Source organism: Engraulis encrasicolus, chromosome 22 (assembly GCF_034702125.1).
Source record: "Engraulis encrasicolus isolate BLACKSEA-1 chromosome 22, IST_EnEncr_1.0, whole genome shotgun sequence".
In the NCBI taxonomy this organism is placed as follows: domain Eukaryota; kingdom Metazoa; phylum Chordata; class Actinopteri; order Clupeiformes; family Engraulidae; genus Engraulis; species Engraulis encrasicolus.
This window is the reverse complement of record NC_085878.1, coordinates 37,001,334-37,021,841: the sequence shown is the minus strand read 5'-3', so window position 1 is coordinate 37,021,841 and position 20,508 is coordinate 37,001,334. Positions and strand designations below refer to the sequence as shown.

The 20,508-nt window shown below is 43.6% G+C and overlaps 1 protein-coding gene across 1 annotated transcript in view; it reads right to left on the bottom strand.

Moving 5' to 3' along the window:
- Nucleotides 1-3,125: 3,125 nt before the first annotated feature.
- otog (otogelin) overlaps nt 3,126-20,508 on the bottom strand; it is a 70,384-nt gene continuing 53,001 nt past the window's right edge. Inside the window, exons 34-61 of the mRNA XM_063188275.1 lie at nt 20,331-20,448; nt 19,203-19,282; nt 18,283-18,396; nt 17,880-18,204; nt 17,030-17,226; nt 16,166-16,482; nt 15,878-16,052; nt 15,368-15,789; nt 14,882-15,059; nt 14,524-14,669; nt 14,346-14,435; nt 14,000-14,186; nt 13,360-13,580; nt 12,586-12,724; nt 12,022-12,210; nt 11,251-11,460; nt 10,748-10,852; nt 10,158-10,262; nt 9,600-9,701; nt 8,712-8,810; nt 8,510-8,550; nt 7,768-7,843; nt 7,167-7,345; nt 6,662-6,766; nt 6,325-6,444; nt 5,525-5,570; nt 3,651-3,730; nt 3,126-3,326 (exon numbers count right to left, since the gene is read on the bottom strand). Of these exons, the coding sequence (XP_063044345.1) occupies nt 3,126-3,326; nt 3,651-3,730; nt 5,525-5,570; nt 6,325-6,444; nt 6,662-6,766; nt 7,167-7,345; nt 7,768-7,843; nt 8,510-8,550; nt 8,712-8,810; nt 9,600-9,701; nt 10,158-10,262; nt 10,748-10,852; nt 11,251-11,460; nt 12,022-12,210; nt 12,586-12,724; nt 13,360-13,580; nt 14,000-14,186; nt 14,346-14,435; nt 14,524-14,669; nt 14,882-15,059; nt 15,368-15,789; nt 15,878-16,052; nt 16,166-16,482; nt 17,030-17,226; nt 17,880-18,204; nt 18,283-18,396; nt 19,203-19,282; nt 20,331-20,448 (4,367 nt within the window). The remainder of the gene's footprint in view (nt 3,327-3,650; nt 3,731-5,524; nt 5,571-6,324; nt 6,445-6,661; nt 6,767-7,166; nt 7,346-7,767; nt 7,844-8,509; nt 8,551-8,711; nt 8,811-9,599; nt 9,702-10,157; nt 10,263-10,747; nt 10,853-11,250; nt 11,461-12,021; nt 12,211-12,585; nt 12,725-13,359; nt 13,581-13,999; nt 14,187-14,345; nt 14,436-14,523; nt 14,670-14,881; nt 15,060-15,367; nt 15,790-15,877; nt 16,053-16,165; nt 16,483-17,029; nt 17,227-17,879; nt 18,205-18,282; nt 18,397-19,202; nt 19,283-20,330; nt 20,449-20,508) is intronic.

The following is a 20,508-nucleotide window of genomic DNA, read 5'->3' as shown; positions in this document are numbered from 1 at the left end:
CCATTGGCTAATTACACGCTGCATAACATTTCTGGGAAGCCATTTGGAACCCGCTTGGGGGCATGACCCCTGGTAATAATCTATCTCTTGGACACAGGAACACACACACGCACACATGCACACACACACAAGCGCACACACGCACACACACATACACACAAAAGAAAACAAAATAATAATTGTGAATTGTTCTACTGGTATAGGTCAGGTCTGATTTGATCTGGCCAAAGCGCGGCCCATCGCCGTCGTCTACGGTTACACGGTACGTGTTGACGTGTAGATTTTGAAGTTGTGCGTCTCCAGGGAGCCTTCCGCACTCTCTCTCCACCTTGACATCTGTCCTATTAGCGTATAAGGCCACCGAGTACCCCCCCCCCTCTCTTTTTTCAAAAGGTGGATGCTGCAGAGCGGAGCGTCTGGGGATATGAAATATTTCATAACAAAGAGGCGAGTGCCAGGGTTAAGGCACGGAGACAGCTGCAGCCAGAGCTGAGGGTCAATACGAGACACAGTCCAGTTCTTTGAAAAAACTACATGTAAACATGTAGGATTAACAGTGGAAGCCGTCTCAAAAAAAGTCAACAAAGGGCAGATTTGTGCCAAAAAATATCAAAACATAGTAATGATCTCTGCTTGGGGTTACATGTAAGGTCACTGTTTTGTATAATAACTATGTTTTCCCTTTTTACTGTTCTTTTCACACTGAGTGAAAAGTATAGGTGTTAAGTGAAGTAGGCAGATAGTTGCATAGACCCACATAATCAGCAAACCATTTCCACTGCCACTTCCTCAACTGAATTCAATGAGGGTCTAGCAAACTGGGCGATGGGCGTTGTTTAGTTTCTGGGATATTTGTGACTGAAGAAGCGGATAATAGCATGTCCAGGCATTATGGTTTTTTTTTTCTAAGGAAATATTTATTGAAAAGCAAATATACATTTTAATATGATACACATAATTTGCTATGGGTGTCCTCTTCCAGTTATCAAAATGGGTTACAATTGTTCAAATTCAATGCACATACACATGCTCTCGCACACATAACATACACACATACACACAAAATCATGGCAAAGCGTTTGTATGCTGTGTACATGATCTGAAGGAAATACTGTAATTTTGTATGTTATGGTCACCACAGGAGACTTCTTCAGATTGAATGTGCATTTAATCAAGACTTTTTCCCCCCAGTATGGTCATGTAAAACTTACTGCCATGTACTGTATTTAAAAGTTATAAAAGGCTATGGAATTTGAAAGGTTTGAGCCCAAAACACATTTGTGCATGATGAGTTTTGTATATTTATTGAAATTCTTGTACTATGTTGCCAGAAAAATAAATAAATAAAGTGCTCAAAATACAGCTTGATTTGACTTTTTTTTTCTAATTTGGTTATAAAGCCTTTAAATCATGAATATACAGTGCATTGCATTATTATTAGAGCTAGAGTTAAAACGCATATGTACTTTTTAATATGTCAATGTGGAAGTCACTGCAATGGGAAGTTACAAAATGAAGTACATTAGTTTATGTACAGTTTAAAACAATTGAAGAGTCAGATGAAATGAACGTGCTAGTCCTCTAGATTTAATTTGTCAACTTTTCTAAATGTAATGGTGCTGTTTTGACTGCTGTTACTTGTCTTAAAATGAGTAATAACGCTCAAATTTGGGACCGTAAAACAACTGTATCCAATGACAGCATGTCAAGGGGTGAGGATATTTCTGTCTCAGTATTGGTTGTCAGACACGCCCCGAGCTAGTTACTTAACACATAATGACACGGCTCTTCCGGTTTGATGTAGGCATGATGTAGGTAATTTATTGTATTAACTCTACGTACTGTTTGATCTATGAGTGCTTCCATTTAAGTGCTCTGAGGATATGTTTTTTTTTCTGCTGGAGTTGGGGTACTGGAGCACATGACGCTTAATACAGTAGTCATGACAGTATTGCTGTTTATCACTGTTAATAATTACAGTATAATAACATTACAGGGTTTTAGGCATTAAGATACTTATGACAAGGTTTTAAAATGTCTTTGTAACATATGGGTCAACAATGTCCAAAATTAGACTCCCACTGCTTAACAGAGCAGAGGAGGCCATTAAAATAGGGATCATTTGGACTTTAGTGACTGGATGGGTAGCTCACAGTCTTTTCTATCCTGTAGGTACGGAACCAATGTGGAATGTTAATCTGAACGTACTGCAGTTCTTATCACAGAGTCATTAATCCAACAGACCTGACTGTAATCTACTGTGTCACTACACCTGTACATTACAGTTTCGAGTTCCTGCCAAATAAATACTTGAACAAATAAAAAAAAATCTGCCTCCATTTCCGTAAAAAACAAATCTTAGTGTGACTGTGTCACCGAAGCCAGGCACTGGAGTTTGGAGAGCAAGGCCTCTCTCTCTGTCATGTACAGCATCTCAGCGTCCTGGCTTCAGTGCTACCATACCTCTTGTACAGCACCCTGACCCCCGTGGTGCCAGCTGCTTAGAGATGGGTGCGGTGGGAGCCATCATGTCAGCCCCACCTCCCCCATGACCCCCAGACGATGAGCTGGGTGTAGGGCCGTACCAATGACTGTACATTACTATGGACATCAAGGGTTCTATTCAATTTAGTTCAATGGATTTGAAGTATATTCAACTGTCGGTTTTGGGGGGAAAAAAGACCAGATTTCCTGGATGGAATTGCCGATTCGAAACTCCGACTCAGGGGCAACACGGCTCAATGGGCAACTTGAACCACATCAGTACTCGTGTACAAGTCCACCCCAAGCTCATTTCCTGATTTTACCCCAACTATCTCCCACCACTTTCCTGTAATCTCTCATACTACCCAATCTAAATAAAGGCATGAATGTCCAAAAAAATATTTAGAAAAAAAAGAAAAGAAAAAAGAAAATCCCCCTTGACATCATGTCTTGTGCTTGATATCAAGTAGGCGTTTGTGATTGGCAATTCCAACCAAGGATATCTGGTCTCCCGTGTGGTTGCAAACAGTATGACACGTTTGTTCAACTTCAACAGTTAAAAGTGCTTCAAATCCATTGAACCATGCCATACGTATATATACCCACTGAATGTACAGTCATTGCTGCCGGCTGTATTGTACCTATGACCACTGGCAGGAGCAGTCGGTGGGCTCCTGAATGGAGTAGTTGACCCAGGTGGAGTTCCCGCTGCAGTAAAGCTGCACGCTCCGCTGCTGAAGCCCCATCTCCCGACAACACTTGCAGAAGCGGGCGTACGTGTTGATGTTGTAGTTGTAGATACTGGCCGAGGGACACTTGCCGTCACACGACACGATGTTCACCTGAGAGAAAACAAAGCGGCAGAGTCAGGGAGTTAGCGGAACTGCCATTCTACAATTTGGAGACTGAACACAGACCACGTCCTACAACTGGAATAGTAACCAGAATTGTATGTGTAAAATAGTTTTCACTTCAGATTTCACATATGAACCGACATCCAATTTCACAATTTTATGCTGTGGTTTTGCTATTAATCGTCATATCAGAATGTGACAGATAGCAAGCCATCTTGTCAGACAATTTTCAGCATTCATAAATACTGGTTCTAAAAATATGGTACTTGTTCTGAGGAGACCTCTATGAGATGTCTGAAATGAGTAACATACCGGTCTGTTACTTCGGCAGTCATTTTTTCTGATTGTCATTCTTACGGTCACTTTCTGGCACGACTTTCCATCTTCTTTACCTGAAATGTCATTAAATATATCACAATGTCACACAACATAATCATGATAGATCCACCACTATGACGAGGTGCCAATAAAGGAATCTGTGCAATACAAAGGAAGCAATTCCTCTCAGAAGCATGCAGTGTGGATCATCTGTCATGGCTGATGAGTGCAAGGCAAGCACACACACAATACTGTACTTTGGTTGGTGCACAAGATGTCTGTCATGACTATATCCCACTGCATAGGCCTACACTTTATTTCGGTAAAGAGATCTGTGGTATTGAACAAATCTTTCCCCACTTGGCTACAAAGCAATTAATATAATCATGACAATACTCTAAAAAAATACCAGGTAAATAAGACACACTTTAGAATGGAGGGCAACTTTGATCATAAAGTTTCATTATGCATTCTTCATGGTAACAGGATGAAAAATAGTAATCCATAGTAAAGAAGAAGCATCACCGCACACTGGTGGACTTAGTTTTGCTGTTTTTATTTAGGTGAACAACGCGTTTCGCATTGCGCTTCGTCTGATGAAGCGCAATAAGAAACGCGTTGTTCATCTAAATAAAAACAGCAAAACTAAGTCCACCAGTGTGCGGTGATCCTTCGTCTTTACTATGGATTACTGATGACTGCACTTCACCAGCACCTGAAACCTGGCTGTGCATAGGAGTTCCAGATCTTTGAAGGATGAAAAGCAGATCATTGCCCTCTGCTCCAAAGTGTTATATATTATTAAATGGAGAAGGCAAATACTTGACATCTACACTAAAGAGAGAAAGATGATACTGTATATCCTACTGGCTTATATGATTATTTGTACATTTTAGATTACAATAAAAGGACAGATGCATGTAATTGTTTTGGGTCACAAGGCACATACATACAATAATGTCTTTCAAATAAGTAATTAAGTTAACAGAATTTAATTCTGACCTCTGACATGGAGTCAGGAAACTGTTAGTGGTTGAAAATAAAGAGGTGCCGTATGACCCAATACACTACAGTAGGACCCCATTACCAATTTCTACAAAACTACATGATTGGCTACTGTACAGTGATGTAAAATCATCCAAGTCCAGTGTAAACATGCAAGTGCTACAATGTAATACTCACTACATGGCCACTACCAACAGTACATTGTTGGCAATCAACAATGCACTGCCCGTACAGAGCAAAATGGGGAAAGAATGAGCTGTGTCACAAGAACCGCTAGCAGAGAGAAGCTAATAATGAATATGGTTTCTTCTCAAAAACATGTCATGTGTGTCCTGTATTGGTTCTCCATTGTTTTGGAGGGAGGAGATGTGAGGGGTTGGGTCGGGTCGGGTTGGGTGGGGAGAGGGAGTACATTGTTGGGAATCAACAATGGTGCTGGTAAGCCTTGTTGTTTCATATCTGTCTCGGTACCTCTTTCACAGTTTGTGCTAATGGTAGGTTTCAAAGTGCTAACAGGGAATGGGAAGAGGGAGAATCCAGTACCTGGTGGGATTGGCACAGTGCAGTATAGGTATAGGTCAGTGCCACACATTACACTAGCCATGGTTCTGTACACTATGTTTACATGGAACAGCACACATTCAACACTACATTCCCGAACCAATATTATACATATATTATGCTAGATCATTATGTTAAAAATACACTTAACATCTCAGATAACTATTTCATTGGAGGTTTAATATTTAGTTGAGGCTTGAAGGTATGAAGACAAATATCTAGAAAATAGATTCACCCACAGTTTTTGTCTAGACTATCTAAATAATCCAAATGTGCCCATTCATCACCACTTCTCTACTTACATGTCCTGCAGCAGCCGTCCATGTAGCTTACAATGGTACCACCGACCTAGAATAACACAGCACATTTCACATAGTATTTAAACTACAGTGCATCTTCCCAACTTGTCAATTTCTTACTACCTTTGACGCCCCCTTGTGGCAGCATAAAAAGTTAACATTGACAGTTAGGGTTAGGGAAAGGTCTAGGTTTAGGCGACCCTGTCAACATGCAACGTGAAAGGTACACCCTCGACATGAAAAAACGGTAGTTAGAAATTGATGAGTTGAGATGAGACTGTCTTAATTTGAAAAATAACAAGAAAAAATATTTGGTTACACTTGACGCCGGTGTCTACGTATGACATAACATTGTCATAATAGTGTCAAAACAGTGTCATGAGACAGTCATGGACGAGTCTTAAACGTGATATCGATGTCATAAATGTTTCATGGACATGAAAAGTTGACATTGTTAGGACTGTCTTTACCATAACCGAATATCACTTAATGATAATGTCTTAAAATGTTTATGACATTGACATAATGTTTATGACAAATGCATGACTGTATTATGAATCTGTTATTTCATACGTACAACACCAGCGTCAAGTTTTAACATATATGTGCTGGCACAAAAAGCACCAAATGTACACACCTAGTAGCATACTTCATACCAGGGAAGTTCAAAGTAAAATATATGTACAGTACATACTATAAAGAGAGGGAACAAGTTTAACTTAAATGAAGAGTAAGCAGTAGAAACCACTTAATAAGGAATGATCAGTGACAACATTGAAATGGAAAATCAAGGTTAAACTGACCTTCATGCACTCTGTCTCGTTGAAAGGCGGGCAGCTGTAGGAGTAGGAGACTAGCGTGGGGCCTGACTCTGTCTCAGCACATTCATACCTCATGCAGTCGGACACCCACGTCTGCCCTGGCTGAGGAGAAATCAAGAGACATCCAAGGACTTTAGTTGTACGAGACTTCTTCTTGGAGCTTGAAAAGTCAAACAATCTCTGGACCACATGCACAGATGAACCCTAAATGCAATTTTACTAGTTGCATGGTGTGCTGACACACTGACATTGTTTTTTTTTATTTATTATTATTATAATATCATCTGCCAGCTTTGATAACTTATTATTTCTTTGGTACCTTATGGAGAATGGTAGTGCCATTCTCACTGTTGAAGATGCAGGAGATGTTTTTGCAGACTCCACAGCAAGTGGCCGGGTCCTTGGCAGGAATATACACCTGATTCTGAAAGGAAGTCACAATAACATTCTCACATCAGGAATCAAAACCATTTACAAAGTAAATAATATCACGTTGAGTCGACACTCAGTAGAGCCAGCTACAAGTGTTATATCGAATCTTTCAGTTTTTGAATGAACACAACAAAATTCACTGTGATATTGAATCGATCGATCTATCCATCCATCCATCCATCCATCCATCCATCCATCCATCCATCCATCCATCCATCCATCCATCCATCCATCCATCCATCCATCCATCCATCCATCCAATTTATTGACATTTACATCTATTTATACCTACCTATTTATTATTTAATACTACATTTGCTTTTAACAACCACGCACAAAAGGCATTCCAGTCTATTGTGTGCCTCACGTCACGTCAGAATGCGTTCCCTCACCTGGTTGCACCGTGCGGCGCAATTGGTGCTGGTGGTGGTGAGGGCGTAGTACCCGGTGTTGGGGTCCAGGGCGTGGCTGCAGTGGGTGGAGAGGCAGATCTCGGGGCTACTGTGCTCCACCAGAGTCTGGCCCGGACGCATCACACCCTTCTGAGCGTCCAGGCACACCGCATCCCGCACTGGACACATGACATGACACACATCACATATGTACATTCAGAAAAAAATGACCATTTTCCATGTCATACATGCACAAATTAGAGTTTTAATTAAATCCAAGTGCACCACGAAAGATACTGTTGTATTTACAGTTGTATTATGAAGCCAAATGGTACATTGTTGTGTAAATAAAATGCTTAGTGCACATTTGAGGTTCATTATTCTTTTGATTGTATGAACTTATGCACATATCCTTATGCATATACTGTAGTATATTTCTGCTGGTAATCGCTACAATGAATGGGGTCATTCCATTATTTGTAGCTGCAAGCCACTGCTTGGAAGGGCAGTGCTTTCTTCAATGGAAAACAGTGCAGATTAAGAAGGGGGTACCATCCATGCATACAAATCTAGATACTTTACACTATGATGGGAAACTCACCACACTTGAATCTCTTACACGCACACTCATTTTTGGGATCGGACTGGAATGATTTGTCGATTTGTAAGATCTCCCCCTGAATGACAGAAAAAACACAAAACCAAGCCAACCAAGCATATTAATGACACAAGGCCAAAGAATTGAGTTGTGACTGGAAGAATGTAATTTGACTGGCCCTCCACCTCTCTGCACCTCACCATTTGAACTGGCCCAAAGAAGCAATCCTCACAGAAAAAAAAAATATTGATAAAATATACTTTTTATTTATTTTTATTTTTTTATCAACAGGCCTTCCTACAGTTTAATTTTCACTAACCTAGTGTGAATAACCAGAAGTTTCTTGCCTTGATAGTTTCTCATCTCACTGTAATATAAACAAGCCTACCATTTCTACTGTGACACTCATCAACTGTCAATCACCATATTTTTCCAACCTGTCCTTGCTATTTTTACATGGTCATTAGACACGAAAAGGAATACCTGTGGTATTTCAAATTGAAAAGCATGTGAAGTACTCACTTCTTTTGAAAATCACTTGTAATGATTAACTATTTTGTACTATAACTTATGGCTATAACAGGCAGTGGCCTTATACACATCCCACATGACTGATCCCAGACCCTGATCACAGTCAGGAACGATAATGTGGCCCCCAGAGAAAAAAGTTTGGGGACCCCTGACGTGGAGGAACAAGATTCTTCACAGATAAGCCATGCTGGAGCCACACTGGAGTCACACTTACCAAAGCACATTTCGGCGAGGGAATCTGATCACACGCACACTCTGGAAGAAACAGAAATCAGATACACACAGGCACACACACACACACACACCTCTGGTTAGTCAAGAGCGCATACACAGTGTCGTGACATGGTGAGAATGATGTGCTGAGGAGATGACAGGAGAGGAGAGGAGAGGAGAGGACAGGAGAGTAAGTAGATTACCACATGTTCGCTGGGGACAGCAGCGGCCTGGCAGGGTGGCTGTTGCTATGGCCATGCCCAGGGGACAGGAGAACTCAGCACAGCGGAAAGGCTCACACACTGTGGAGTGGCAGGGATAGTCGATCAATGATGAGGTTCATGCTATGGAGTTTATACGGCAAACAATCTGTTTTCCTGTTGTGGTCATGAACTGTACATACTATCTGTCTTACTTTTTTTTAGATCAGGCACCTGACAAATATAACATTTTTAATTTGAAGCTTAAAGGTGCACTGTGTAATATTTGTAGTAGTTTATTTCCAGAATTATTGCGGCACATTCACAAATGTTATCCTTTTCATTATGACTGCCAAAGTTACACTTTTCAGACATGAAAAGGGCAATCTTCTCCATTGTCTGTCATTTTGAATTTCCAGAAACAAACATTTTTAGCTGCAAAACTTACTGTACTTTCATCATCCTAGTAAGTATTAGTTCATTAGTAGCTGTATTCACGAAAAGACCACATTTGGCAGTAGACAGTTCCAATGAACAGCATAGTAGCAATACCTACTCCGGCCACCATCCTACACAGTGCACCTTTAAAAAGTAAAAAAAAAGCATTTTGACTTTTTGCATTTTTTTACTCCTTGGCAGATTGGTTGTATATTAATGAACTCACACAAACACTGTGTTATTTAACACGCAGAGACAGTTGGGTTTGACTAAAATGAAAAATGTGGAGGCTCAAGAAAGGTCAGTCTCCACTGACAACAAAGAGGCAAATATATCTGGAACTACATGATCGTTTGAAAAGCAAATGGACAGAGAAGCCTTCCTGGGGCACATGGACACTCCAGACAATCATAATCTCTAGGGAAGTGCCTAGGTAGCTTTGCTTCTCCTCACCACAGTGGAAGGCCGGGCAGCAGCGGTCTGTACTGTTGGCATCCACTGTCAGCAGCTCTCCCTCCTCACATTTAGGAACCACCTCTGTGCACGCGTTACACACTAGTGTGAAACACGCACACAGTCACACACAGACACAGACACAGACACAGACAGACAGACAGACAGACAGACAGACAGACAGACAGACAGACAGACAGACAGACAGACAGACAGACAGACAGACAGACACACACACACACACACACACCAAATCAAATCAACACAAAAATCAAACACCAACCACTTGGTCTTACAGTTACAGAACAGAAGTACAGCATGTTTAACCCATGTACGTATTTCCATGCGTTGTAAGACCATACTGTATATCATATACTGTCATAGATGGTTCTACCACTCTACCTACACTCATCTTGTTCTGCGGAAGCAAAGAACAGCTTACTGTATGTGCTTGGTGCCTAGTTTGAACCCTGTGTAAAATAAATCTAACCTTAAACAAAAACACACGCCAACAACTCTGATTTGATCGTGTTACCTCCTCCTGGTTGTGTTACTTACTACAGATGAAGGCCAGGCAGCAGCTCCCCTCAGCCTTGGTGGCAATCAGAGTCTGGTCCTCCCGACAGGCCGGAACCACCGTCTCGCACAGCTCTGGGTCACACTCTGAATGACAGAAAAATATGAACCTTTACGTATAGGAGTCAACCGTTTTAGTCACATTTTATACTCCGCACTGGATAGGCCACAATACTGTCCTATCCACAAGGTTGAAGTAAAATCACATAGTAAATCCCATGTTTATTCATTATTATTTCAGGTGCCAGATCAGAAGCCACTTCACAATGTTCAAGCATGGTATTCAAGCATGTAGTACCCCATTGTGCATTATAGGATATTTGCATATTCTTCCCCAAAGCTCTCATAATACTGAACACACACCTGCAAGACTATGTTCATCTATCATGGACTTTGTGTGCCTTGTGGGAAAGCTCAAAACTCATCACACTTATACTGCATAATGACAATAAAAGGCTTTGTAACGTGTTGTATTTGTATTGCACAACTAAAAATGCCATCTTAGACAACACCAGCAAATTACACTGACTGCCATAGGCCATGGAGGTGGTTTTATATCAGAGGACTCTTACCACAGGCGTAGTCTGGGCAGCAGGAATCCTCTCTGAAGTACGACACCAGCTTCTCTCCAAACTTGCACTCGGGAGGCGCAGCAACACACAGACTCTGATTACAAACTGAAAAAAAAATAGTGATTAAAAAAAATTCTTTATCCATTTATGTATCATAGCATTATAGCAAGTACTGTAGGCTATATTAACTATGGTTTGGGAATCTTGAAAAAAAGACATTAGCCCTACCCTTAAAAATAAATATAAAGATAAAAATGAGAAATAATTATTATTTAAAAATCAGTTGCTGAGATACATAGCATGATGCTAGGATGTCTTGATGGGTTTTTTTTTCAATAAAAAGCAAAAATGTTTACAATGCAAAATTGTTAATTAATCAAAGGCAGATATCTACATGGATGCAGCTAAAGCATTGTAATGGTGTACAAAAATAGAACTCCATGTTTTATGCTCCAGACAAAAGCACGGAAGACGGCAGTGCTACTGTAGGCTATGTGACGCACCACAAACTCTCTGTGGGCAGCAGCTCTTGTCGTCGGCCAGGCTGATGATGACCTCTCCGGCCTTGAGGCAGTGTGGCTGGGGCACCTCGGTGCAGTTGTACTCCATCGGCACGATGGTGTCGTTGTCACACCTGTACATGCAGCAGCCGTCCTTGGACGCCTTCCACACCTCCCCCACGGCACGCGGCGTCCCAAAGCTGTCGGTGCACGCTGCACAAGAACACAAGGACAAAGCACTCAGGACACTTGAAAGAGAAACAGCCCCGAGGGGGAAGTTTGCAAAGGATGTTGATCGAACGTCAGTAGTCGGGCCTGAGACGGAAGCCATAACAAATCGCCCTCCCCCGTCAAAACAAGTGCTAGTGCCTCTTTCAATACAAAAACAACGGCAGTATGTTTGGCGTCCTGGGCAGACTATGAAGGATGGCCAATAGATGGCACACATGCCAACAATTGAAAGGATATTCAAACTGAACATTTAATCAAAATTCAATTTCAAAATCATTAAACATAAGTATAATGCAATTAACACCAACAGCACATGAAGACATGCTGTTTTTAGTGTCTCTTTTCACACAAAAAGAGTAGATAAGGCACTTCAATCGAAATAAATCAAGTATTTCTGAGGAAATTACAGAATAAGATGTATGTGCTGCTAATTGGTATGTCTGAAGATGCAAAACAAAAGAACAATGAACAATCTGACTTACTAGACTGTAAAAAGGGTGTGTTGCATGCAAATAATATGGGGTTCTCTGTCCATGTACGTACCACACTTGCTGGGTGGGATGCAGAGGGAGGAGTAGGGCCGATGCAGGAGGGTCCCCTCTGGACACACACAGCCCTCGGTCATGCCTGAACACTGCTCAGGGTCGTACTCAAACTCGTGGTTGGGACAGGACTGGGCAGTGCACGTAGTCAGGCATGCTTGGTAGCGTAGACTCTCAGGACACAGAAAGGCTGAGAAAAAGGAGCATTCCGGAAGCTGTCAGTACACTAGAATAATGAAATGAGCTCTTTTCACTGTTGTGTCAGACAAGTTCCATTTTTGGTTTGGGGCAGAACAAAGCAGCATCAGTCTGTATGTCTAGGCGACTGGATGCAACTTATACCTGATTCCAATGCACCGACATTTTCAGTGTTTCTCATGTAACATGAAAAGGGGCCATAATTCATATACAGGTACATAGGTGTGTGACTCATACTGTGTAGAGTCAAATAAGTTGGCAATGAATTTCTCTCATCTGAAATAAATTTGATGCTTGGTGCACTTTTCAGAGGAAAGGATCTTCTGAACACCTCACACAGGACCTGATGGCCATTGTGAAAACTTACGACAGTAGTCTGGGCTTCTCCATTCAATGCAGACGTTGAACTTGTGACAGGAGGCCACATAGGCAGCCAGAGCCACACAGGGATTGTTGACATACTCCGCATCTCGTACCCACAGCTCGCAGAAAGTCTCAGGAGGAACCTAAAGCACACAGAGACAATTTGATGGACACTCTTTCCCAATCTGACATACTGTATTTAACTCATTGAGTGCCAGCCATTTTGAGTGTTTTTTCAAGAGCCATGAAAATTTGAATTCTTTGTCTATGTGAACAACAAACATACCAGATCAACGTGTTAGGCCTCACCCCCCATAAAAAACGCAATTGACTTCATACCAAGTCTTTGGCACTGTGCCATACATTCTGAAAATACTCGTTTTCAAGTCCATGGCACTGAAAGAGCTACTCTATAATCACGGTGGTGAATAATGAACAGTATTTGGTATTTCCATGTAATTCTACCTAATTTGAGATTACATTGCATTGCATTACACGTATCTGATGCTTTCAGTTATTACAGGCTATTGTCATTAGAGTGCTGTGGGATTAGGTGTCCTGAGTGCCAAGGGGACTTCAAACATTGATGAACGTGAGGGAACACACATTTTCCCTTCTGGGTGGACTATGAACCTGCAACCTTTTGATCCAAAGACCACCCTCCTAAACATAAGACCGCGGCAGCCCCACCCAAGTGCAATTTTTCCGCCCAAATGATCAATGAGTTCTATTAATAATCCGTGACTAAACTACAAAGAGGCTTGGAGCGCATACGTACGTGTTCGTGGCAGGGCATGAAGGTGCTGTTGTTGAGCATGGCCAGGCACTCGGAGCAGTCGCTGGTGGAGCAGTTGACTTCGCGCCGGCGGCTCTGGCTGACGTAGCTGGTGGTGTTAGGCACCTGCCAGCTGTCGATGAACACAGCCGGGTCCTCACTCTCCCCCACCATCGTGCCATTGGACAGGGTCAGGTCATTGGCAGGATTGCCGTCACAGCAGCCTGAACACACAGGGAAGGGGAGGAAAGAAATGAAGAGCAAATGAAAAACAAATGTACAAAACATGGGAACACCTTTAGTATTATGTGCAGAATAATCGGAAAGTGGATAAGGATGAGTATCTCTGGCATAACCTACTGTACAATAGACAAAAGTCAGAGCATACCTGTACTGTGGGATTAAAAGAGAGAAGTTCTCAATTGCTTGTTTACTACTTAGTACAACTAGTATAAACCTTCATGAGAAGATCAAATTTGGCAATGGGCAGCATAGTTATGATGGGCAACGCAGTTGCAATGCCCACTGTGGCCACAATCCTACATACTCTACGTTTAAGGTACTGTAAGTACTATTTGTAGCAAAATTGGAAAAACTGTTTGAGCATAAATGTATATGTTGCAAATGCTGTTGCAGTTCTTACCACACAACCCCATGGTGGGCAGTTTTTTGTTGTGAGTGTCTGTTTCCAGAACCATCATCCCGGTGCTGTGGAACCACTGGACCTTCAGGCCAGTCGGCGTCCTGATGAGATACATGTTGCCCGTGTCCAGGATCTCAAACCCATACTTCTTAAATCGTGGTTTGGCATACCTAGAGTTCACATATAACTGTGGAACAAAATAGCCCAAAAGGGTAGTTAGCTTACGAAAATTAAATATGCCCACATAAGTCCAAATGCATATTTTTTTGATTATGTTGCTAACAAGTTTAATAATAATAATAATAATAATAATAATAATAATAATAATAACAATAACAAATCGAACCCTTCTCTGGAGTCTGTTGATGAGAACATTGTGTGATTTGTGCGTTATGTTCAAGGCGACCAGGCAAAGGTTTGTAAAGTTCCAGAGTAGCTACAGAAAAAAGAGAGAAATAAAACAATGACGAAATCATTTCATGGTAAACACAGATATGTCAGGTAACCTCCTGTGGTGTACTTACTGTGTCAGAAACTGGACACTCTTGGACCAGTATGCTGACGGTCTCATTGGGAAGTTGGGATACCACATAGGAGGCCGCTTTGAACATGGCCACACTGTTGCCATCAAAGGTGATCACATTGAGGTCCGGAAACACAGAGCATCGACCTGCAGGTGTTAAAACATAGGAGATACAGACATTTAGTGGAGAGGAATAAGAAGAATAGTATATCAACAATTAAAATTGACATATTTATAGAAGCATATTTACTGTATATGCTATGTATGCATGTCTGTATAACGCATATTTTGTGTGTGCCTGTGTGCGTGCGTGCGTGCATGAATACATATGTGTGTGTCTGCATATGTGAGCTACTTACAAGGACAATCCCATTTAGGACAGCACTTATCTCCATTCACTAGTATAGCGAAGCCAAGCAGGCCACAGTTAGGAGGGACAGAGTTGTAGGGGCAGCTCTGGGACTTGTTGAACAGGACCATTTGTCCCCCAACACAGATGTACTTGGTGCATTCATCAATAATTTCCGAGTACGGTGGCTGGAAAAAAGTGTTAGAAATATAATCATTTTTAATATTCATTATTAATGCAAAGGGTGACTGCAGTGAGATGCTGCTAATTCACATGCATGTACAGCTACACGGTAAACATTGCACAGGTTATGGCAATTATAAAACACTGCAATCTATTGTGAATTTCCTTAATATAATTTTTTTCACAAATCTAAGTATGCAAAAATAATTAACAAAACAAAAAGTATACATACTGTACAGTATACAGTAGACAACTTCCAAAAGTAAATGGTAGTGGTCCAATACCGTACATGTAGTACATTTAGAGAACTCACAGTGCACATCCTGGTAGATGGGGCGGTCATGGTGGTTGGCATAGCAGAGGCAGAAGGTGTCTCAGCAGCCTCGGAAGACTCCTCAGACGTGGGGCCAGCGGTAGACAGCGATGTCCTCGTCCCACTGGGAGGGAGTGTTGTGGGACGAGTTGAGGACATTGGCACAGAAGAAGCCACTGTTCCCGACTCTGGAGGCCCAGGAGGAATGGACCTGGCTGTGGTGACTCCTGGAACAGGACGGCCATCTACGGGGGGTGTGGAGGTGGAGGTGGTGCGTTCCAAGGTGGTCGGCCTCTCGGCAGTGGTAGTGGTGACGGTGGTTGTGTCTGGACGGGCCACTGTCGATGTCAAAGTCACCACCGGCCTAGAGGTAGTGACCGTGGTCTTGGTGGTTGGTGCCTCCACTGATTCAGTAGTGGACTCTGTGGTTGGAGATGTTGTGGTGGTGCGTAGTGTAGTGTGGGGAGAGGGTGCCGACACTGTACCAGGGGAACTAGGTGGTGTCCTTACTGTGGACGAAGCTGAAGAGGTCGTCGTTGTGGTAGTCGTTGTGGGTTCTGTGACTCTCCTGGTCGTGGTAGTTATGGGGGATGTCACAGTGGGAGGTGCTGGAGTGGAAGGGGTTACTCTGGAGGTTGCCCTGTGAGTGGTGGTGGTGTGTGGAGTAGGAGTCGTGGAAGTGACCCTGGAGGTGGAACTCTCCTCAGAGGCTGTGCTTGGTCGTAAGGTAGCTGGGGTCGTTGATGTTATTGTGGTGGACTGGGCTGACAAAGAGGTGGGTCGGGAAGTGCTAGCTACGGTGGTCGTTGAGACTTCGACCCGCCCTGTAAACGGAGCGGCAACTGTCGTTGTTTCTGTGTGTGGGTGTATGGTCACCACCGGAGGAATTGTTGTGGTGGTTTGGGGACTGGGTGGAGATGATGGAGATGTTCTCACAGTTGTCTCCGGCTCTGGAGATGATGTGGTGGTGGTGGTTGCTGGAATTCTACTAGTTGCTCTCTCTGTGGTCGTTGTTGTCACTGTCCTTGTAATGGGAGATACTCCTGCTACTGTTGTGGTTGTGGCGGTCTCGCCCGTGGTGGTGGGGGAGGACGGTGTAACGGCCTTGGCCGTTGCTGTCACCCTTTGTGTGACAGGAGGAACAACGGTAGAAGATGTGGTCTCTGGATAAGGAGGTCTGTGCCAGTCTGTTGTTGTCCTCTGCGTACTGGGTTGGGATGTGGCACTGGTGACCTCCACGTGTGGTCTGTAAGTTGTAGTGGTCCTTGTGGTAGGCAGGGAGGATGACGTGGCCTCTGTTTCCCTTGAGGAGGTGGTGGTTGTGGATTGTGTGTGAATAGGCTCTGCTGATGTTGTTGTTGTTGTTGTTGTTGTTGTTTGCCTATCTGGATGTCTGGAAGCGGTTGAGAGTGTTTCAGGATGGACAGGCTGGGCCTTAGTGGTATGCGAGGTGGTGACTTGGCTGGTTGTTGTGTACCTCCAGTCCACACCGTCAGGGGTAGCAGTGGTTTCTGTGACCTTTGTAGTGGTTGTCACGCCCGGTGACCAAGATGTTCTTGACGTATATGCAGTAGTGGGAGACAGAGCTTCTCCTGAGGTTGTGGTTCTCTTGGTGGATGCTGTCGCTTCAGGTGGTGGCACTGGAGCAGTGGTAGAACTAACAGGAGATGGGCCTGCTGGAGAAACCACCGTGGTTGTTCTCTTTGTTGTAATTGGTTGTTCTGAGGTAGGTGGACCTGGCACTGAAGAAGTAGTCGTTGTTGTTGTTGGAGATGTGTGAGCCGGTGTTCTGGATGGTCCTGGAATGGCAGTCGTTGATGTAGTTTGAGGCTCTATTGGGGACATTCTTGATGTCTGCTCTGTGGAGGTTGCAGAGCTGAGAGGTTGAGTTGTATGTGGGGCTCTGGAAGGAGATGTTCTAACCGTGCTGAGAGTAGTACTCTGAGAGGAAGTGGATTCAGTAGTGGATTCTAGAGAGGTCTTTACAGTCGTAGTGGCTAAGGTACGAGTGGTGGGCCCTGTGGATGGGGAAGTAGTAGTTGACTCAGTGGTTCTAGTCTCAGCTGTACGGCTTGTTTGAGATGCTTGTGTAGGATGCTGAGAGGTGCTCTGTGTCTCTGTGCCTCGGGTTGTTGTAGTAGCTGAGGACGCTGTAGAGGTGGTTGTCCTATCAGTCCTAATTGAAGGCTCGGATGTTGTGGTGGTCTCAGTGCTGGAGGTGGCCATGTCCGGGGGGTGTCTGGCAGTGCTGGACGTGGTGGCGGTGGTGACCCTGGCGGATGTCACTGGGCGTGCGGGCTGAGTGCTTGTCCTTGTTGGCCCCTCAGCAGGGCCTGATGGGACTGGGGATGTGGTGAGGCTGGTGGTGGTAGTGGAAGTGGTAGTGGTAGTGACATGTGGGAGATATAATATGAAACCTGTTCTGTTTGTAGGAAGGGTCATCCAGTGCATGGAAGGGACCATCTCAGTTACTTTCTGAGTGCTAGTTGAAGAAACAGTTGAGTCCACAGACCCGGGTGTTCGGGTAGTGGTTTTTGTCTCTGCGGTGCCCGCAGATGTGGATGTCACCGCAGAGGACGCAGATGTCCTCGCAGTTGTTGTCACCGGAGCCACCACCTCCGGTCTGACCGCAGCAGAGGAGGAGGAGGAGGAGGAGGAGGACGCAGGCAAGCCAGTTGGCACACCAGGCTTAGTGGTGGTGGTGGAGGTGGTGGTGGTGGCAGCAGAGGTCGGCCCGGGCGCCACTGCAGTGGCAGAGGCGGTGGCTGGGGCTGGGGCTCGTGCTGTGGTGGTGCTGGAGGTCTCCAGGCCAGAGCGAATGGTGGAGGAGGCCTCAGCTGCAGCAGCAGCAGTGGTGGTGGAGGAGGAGGTGACGGTAGTGGAGGGGGAGGAGGTGGTGGTGGTGGTAGTGGCACGTGTTGTGGAGGGGGTCAAAGTGGTTGTGGTCGTGGTGGCCGAAGTGACAGCTGCAGGTGTTGCTGCCGTGCTGGAAGGCGTAATGGGCTGAACGGCAACTGGGGGCTTAGTGCCTGCGGATGCAAACAATAAGGCAACTGTTAGATAAGAGTGGCCGTTCAAGAGTGGAGCAGAGCAGTGTTGGGGTGGTAAGGGGTGGTGGTGGTGGTGGTGGTGGTGGTGAGGCTAATGCTCTGCCTGTGGTCAGAGTGAAACCCCATCATGGCCAGGAGTTTGGGGAGCGAGATTAAGAGCATCAAGCTTAATTAAACAGATGGTCGGCTCAATATTTCAGCAATCTGGCAACGTGATATAGGAACGCAATGATATTCTTGGGTGTCAAAAACACAGGTCAAGAAATCTTACAGAAATTCTACTCCTGCAATTATATCAACAATGTTTTTTTTTTTTCCCAGCGTACATGGAAAGTATCACAAACTTTGAGCTTCCATTATTTAATATGCTCGTAAACTTTACAGCTTCCATATTTGAAGAGTTCAGATGCAAAACCCCCTAAGTGCCATTTCAGAAAATAATCTTAATTCATTTTTATTTAATACAAAGTTATCAAAATTGCATATTATTTTATTTTATTTATGTAATATAACTATTTATATGTATTATCAAGTACATGAATGTAAACCAAACCAACAACTGGGTTCTCTAAAAATATAGAAGTGCAGGTCTTCAGAAATGGAGTTAGGGGGTTTTGCATCTGAACTCTTCATTTGTTATGCTCATGCAACTTATCAAATTAGATCTACTGTATTCTTGTGTGATTTGACAGCCTTTCACAAGTTATCCATGTACAGTATATATACACAGTATGTATGCTGCCACCAGATACTTCTACAGTTTGACTGCTATGGCAGTTGCTTACAATCCTCGATGTACACGCATCTCTGGGTCATCTCATCCAGGACCATGCCGTCGGGGCAGAGGGGGAGACATCCTTCCACCCTACAGGGGAAGACACACACAACACGAAGCTCACTCTCAGCAACAAGACCATGTACAGTAACACAACCTGATGAAACAAGACTTTTACTCGTCAAGCATTCTTGGTCCCTGCATGAATATGATTTATGACAATCTGAATCATCAACTATCTGATAGCATGTTTACCTAAAGTTATAATGTTACCCAGAGTAATAAGGAGATGCCAAACATCTGAATACAGTAATCAATCATTCTTCAGCATAACGGTATATGGGGGTTGACTGAGGATTTAACTGAATAGTCCACCACCTGATAGCATTATGTTACAGTCAACAACCAGTATGATGTATTGCAAAAAAAAAGTCTTGGAAATGAGTGAGCATGTCTACCTTACAGAAGGCATGTATGACTTTGATACATGACAAAATGACTGACTAACCAATCATCTCATGAGATGTTTATGGAGAGATATAACGTGTGAAGAAAAAGGAGTCGCACACAGGAGCTTGATGCTGTTCAGTGAAACTGTATTAAAAAGCTGAAAATAAAGAGAAGCCAAAACAAAAAGTCACCCATTTTTGTTTTGGCTTCTCTTTATTTTCGGCTTTTCAATACAGTTTCACTGAACAGCATCAAGCTCCTGAATGCGACTCCTTTTTCTTCACACTGCATCATTGTTTTGGAATTACGCACAGAGCGAAACTTCCCAAGTAAGACAAAGGCGCGGACGCTATCTCTACCTTCACATAGAGAGATATACCGTAATGACAGTGACAACCATCTCATAACCTGAGTACCCAGAGATATAGTGGTAGCAACAGTGCAGAGGTCATAGGTCAGAAACAGCATATGCGACACACAAAGAGCTTTCACTGGACTCAAATTACAGGGCTCCTGGATAGCCACGGGTTACTCATGCAACACAGCAGTCATGTCCTGAAACATTCAGGGATGTTTGACATTCAACAAGGCTGACTCTGGTGGGCCAATGGTGGTTACTGATTCAACTGGATCGGCACACGGGGCTCTGTCTGGTGTTGGGGATGGGCTGTTGTTGTCGGAATCTTACTTTAGAATGGTGACGCAGTTCTGTCCCGAGGGGTCGCTGCAGGTCCTGTAGCAGGGGTTGACACATGCCTCGTAACGCCACTGGCACCGCGGACCTGTCTGGAAGGCTGGCGAGGGAGCTGCTGACAACACAACAAAGCCATCAACTATACAACAACAACAACAACAACAACAACAAC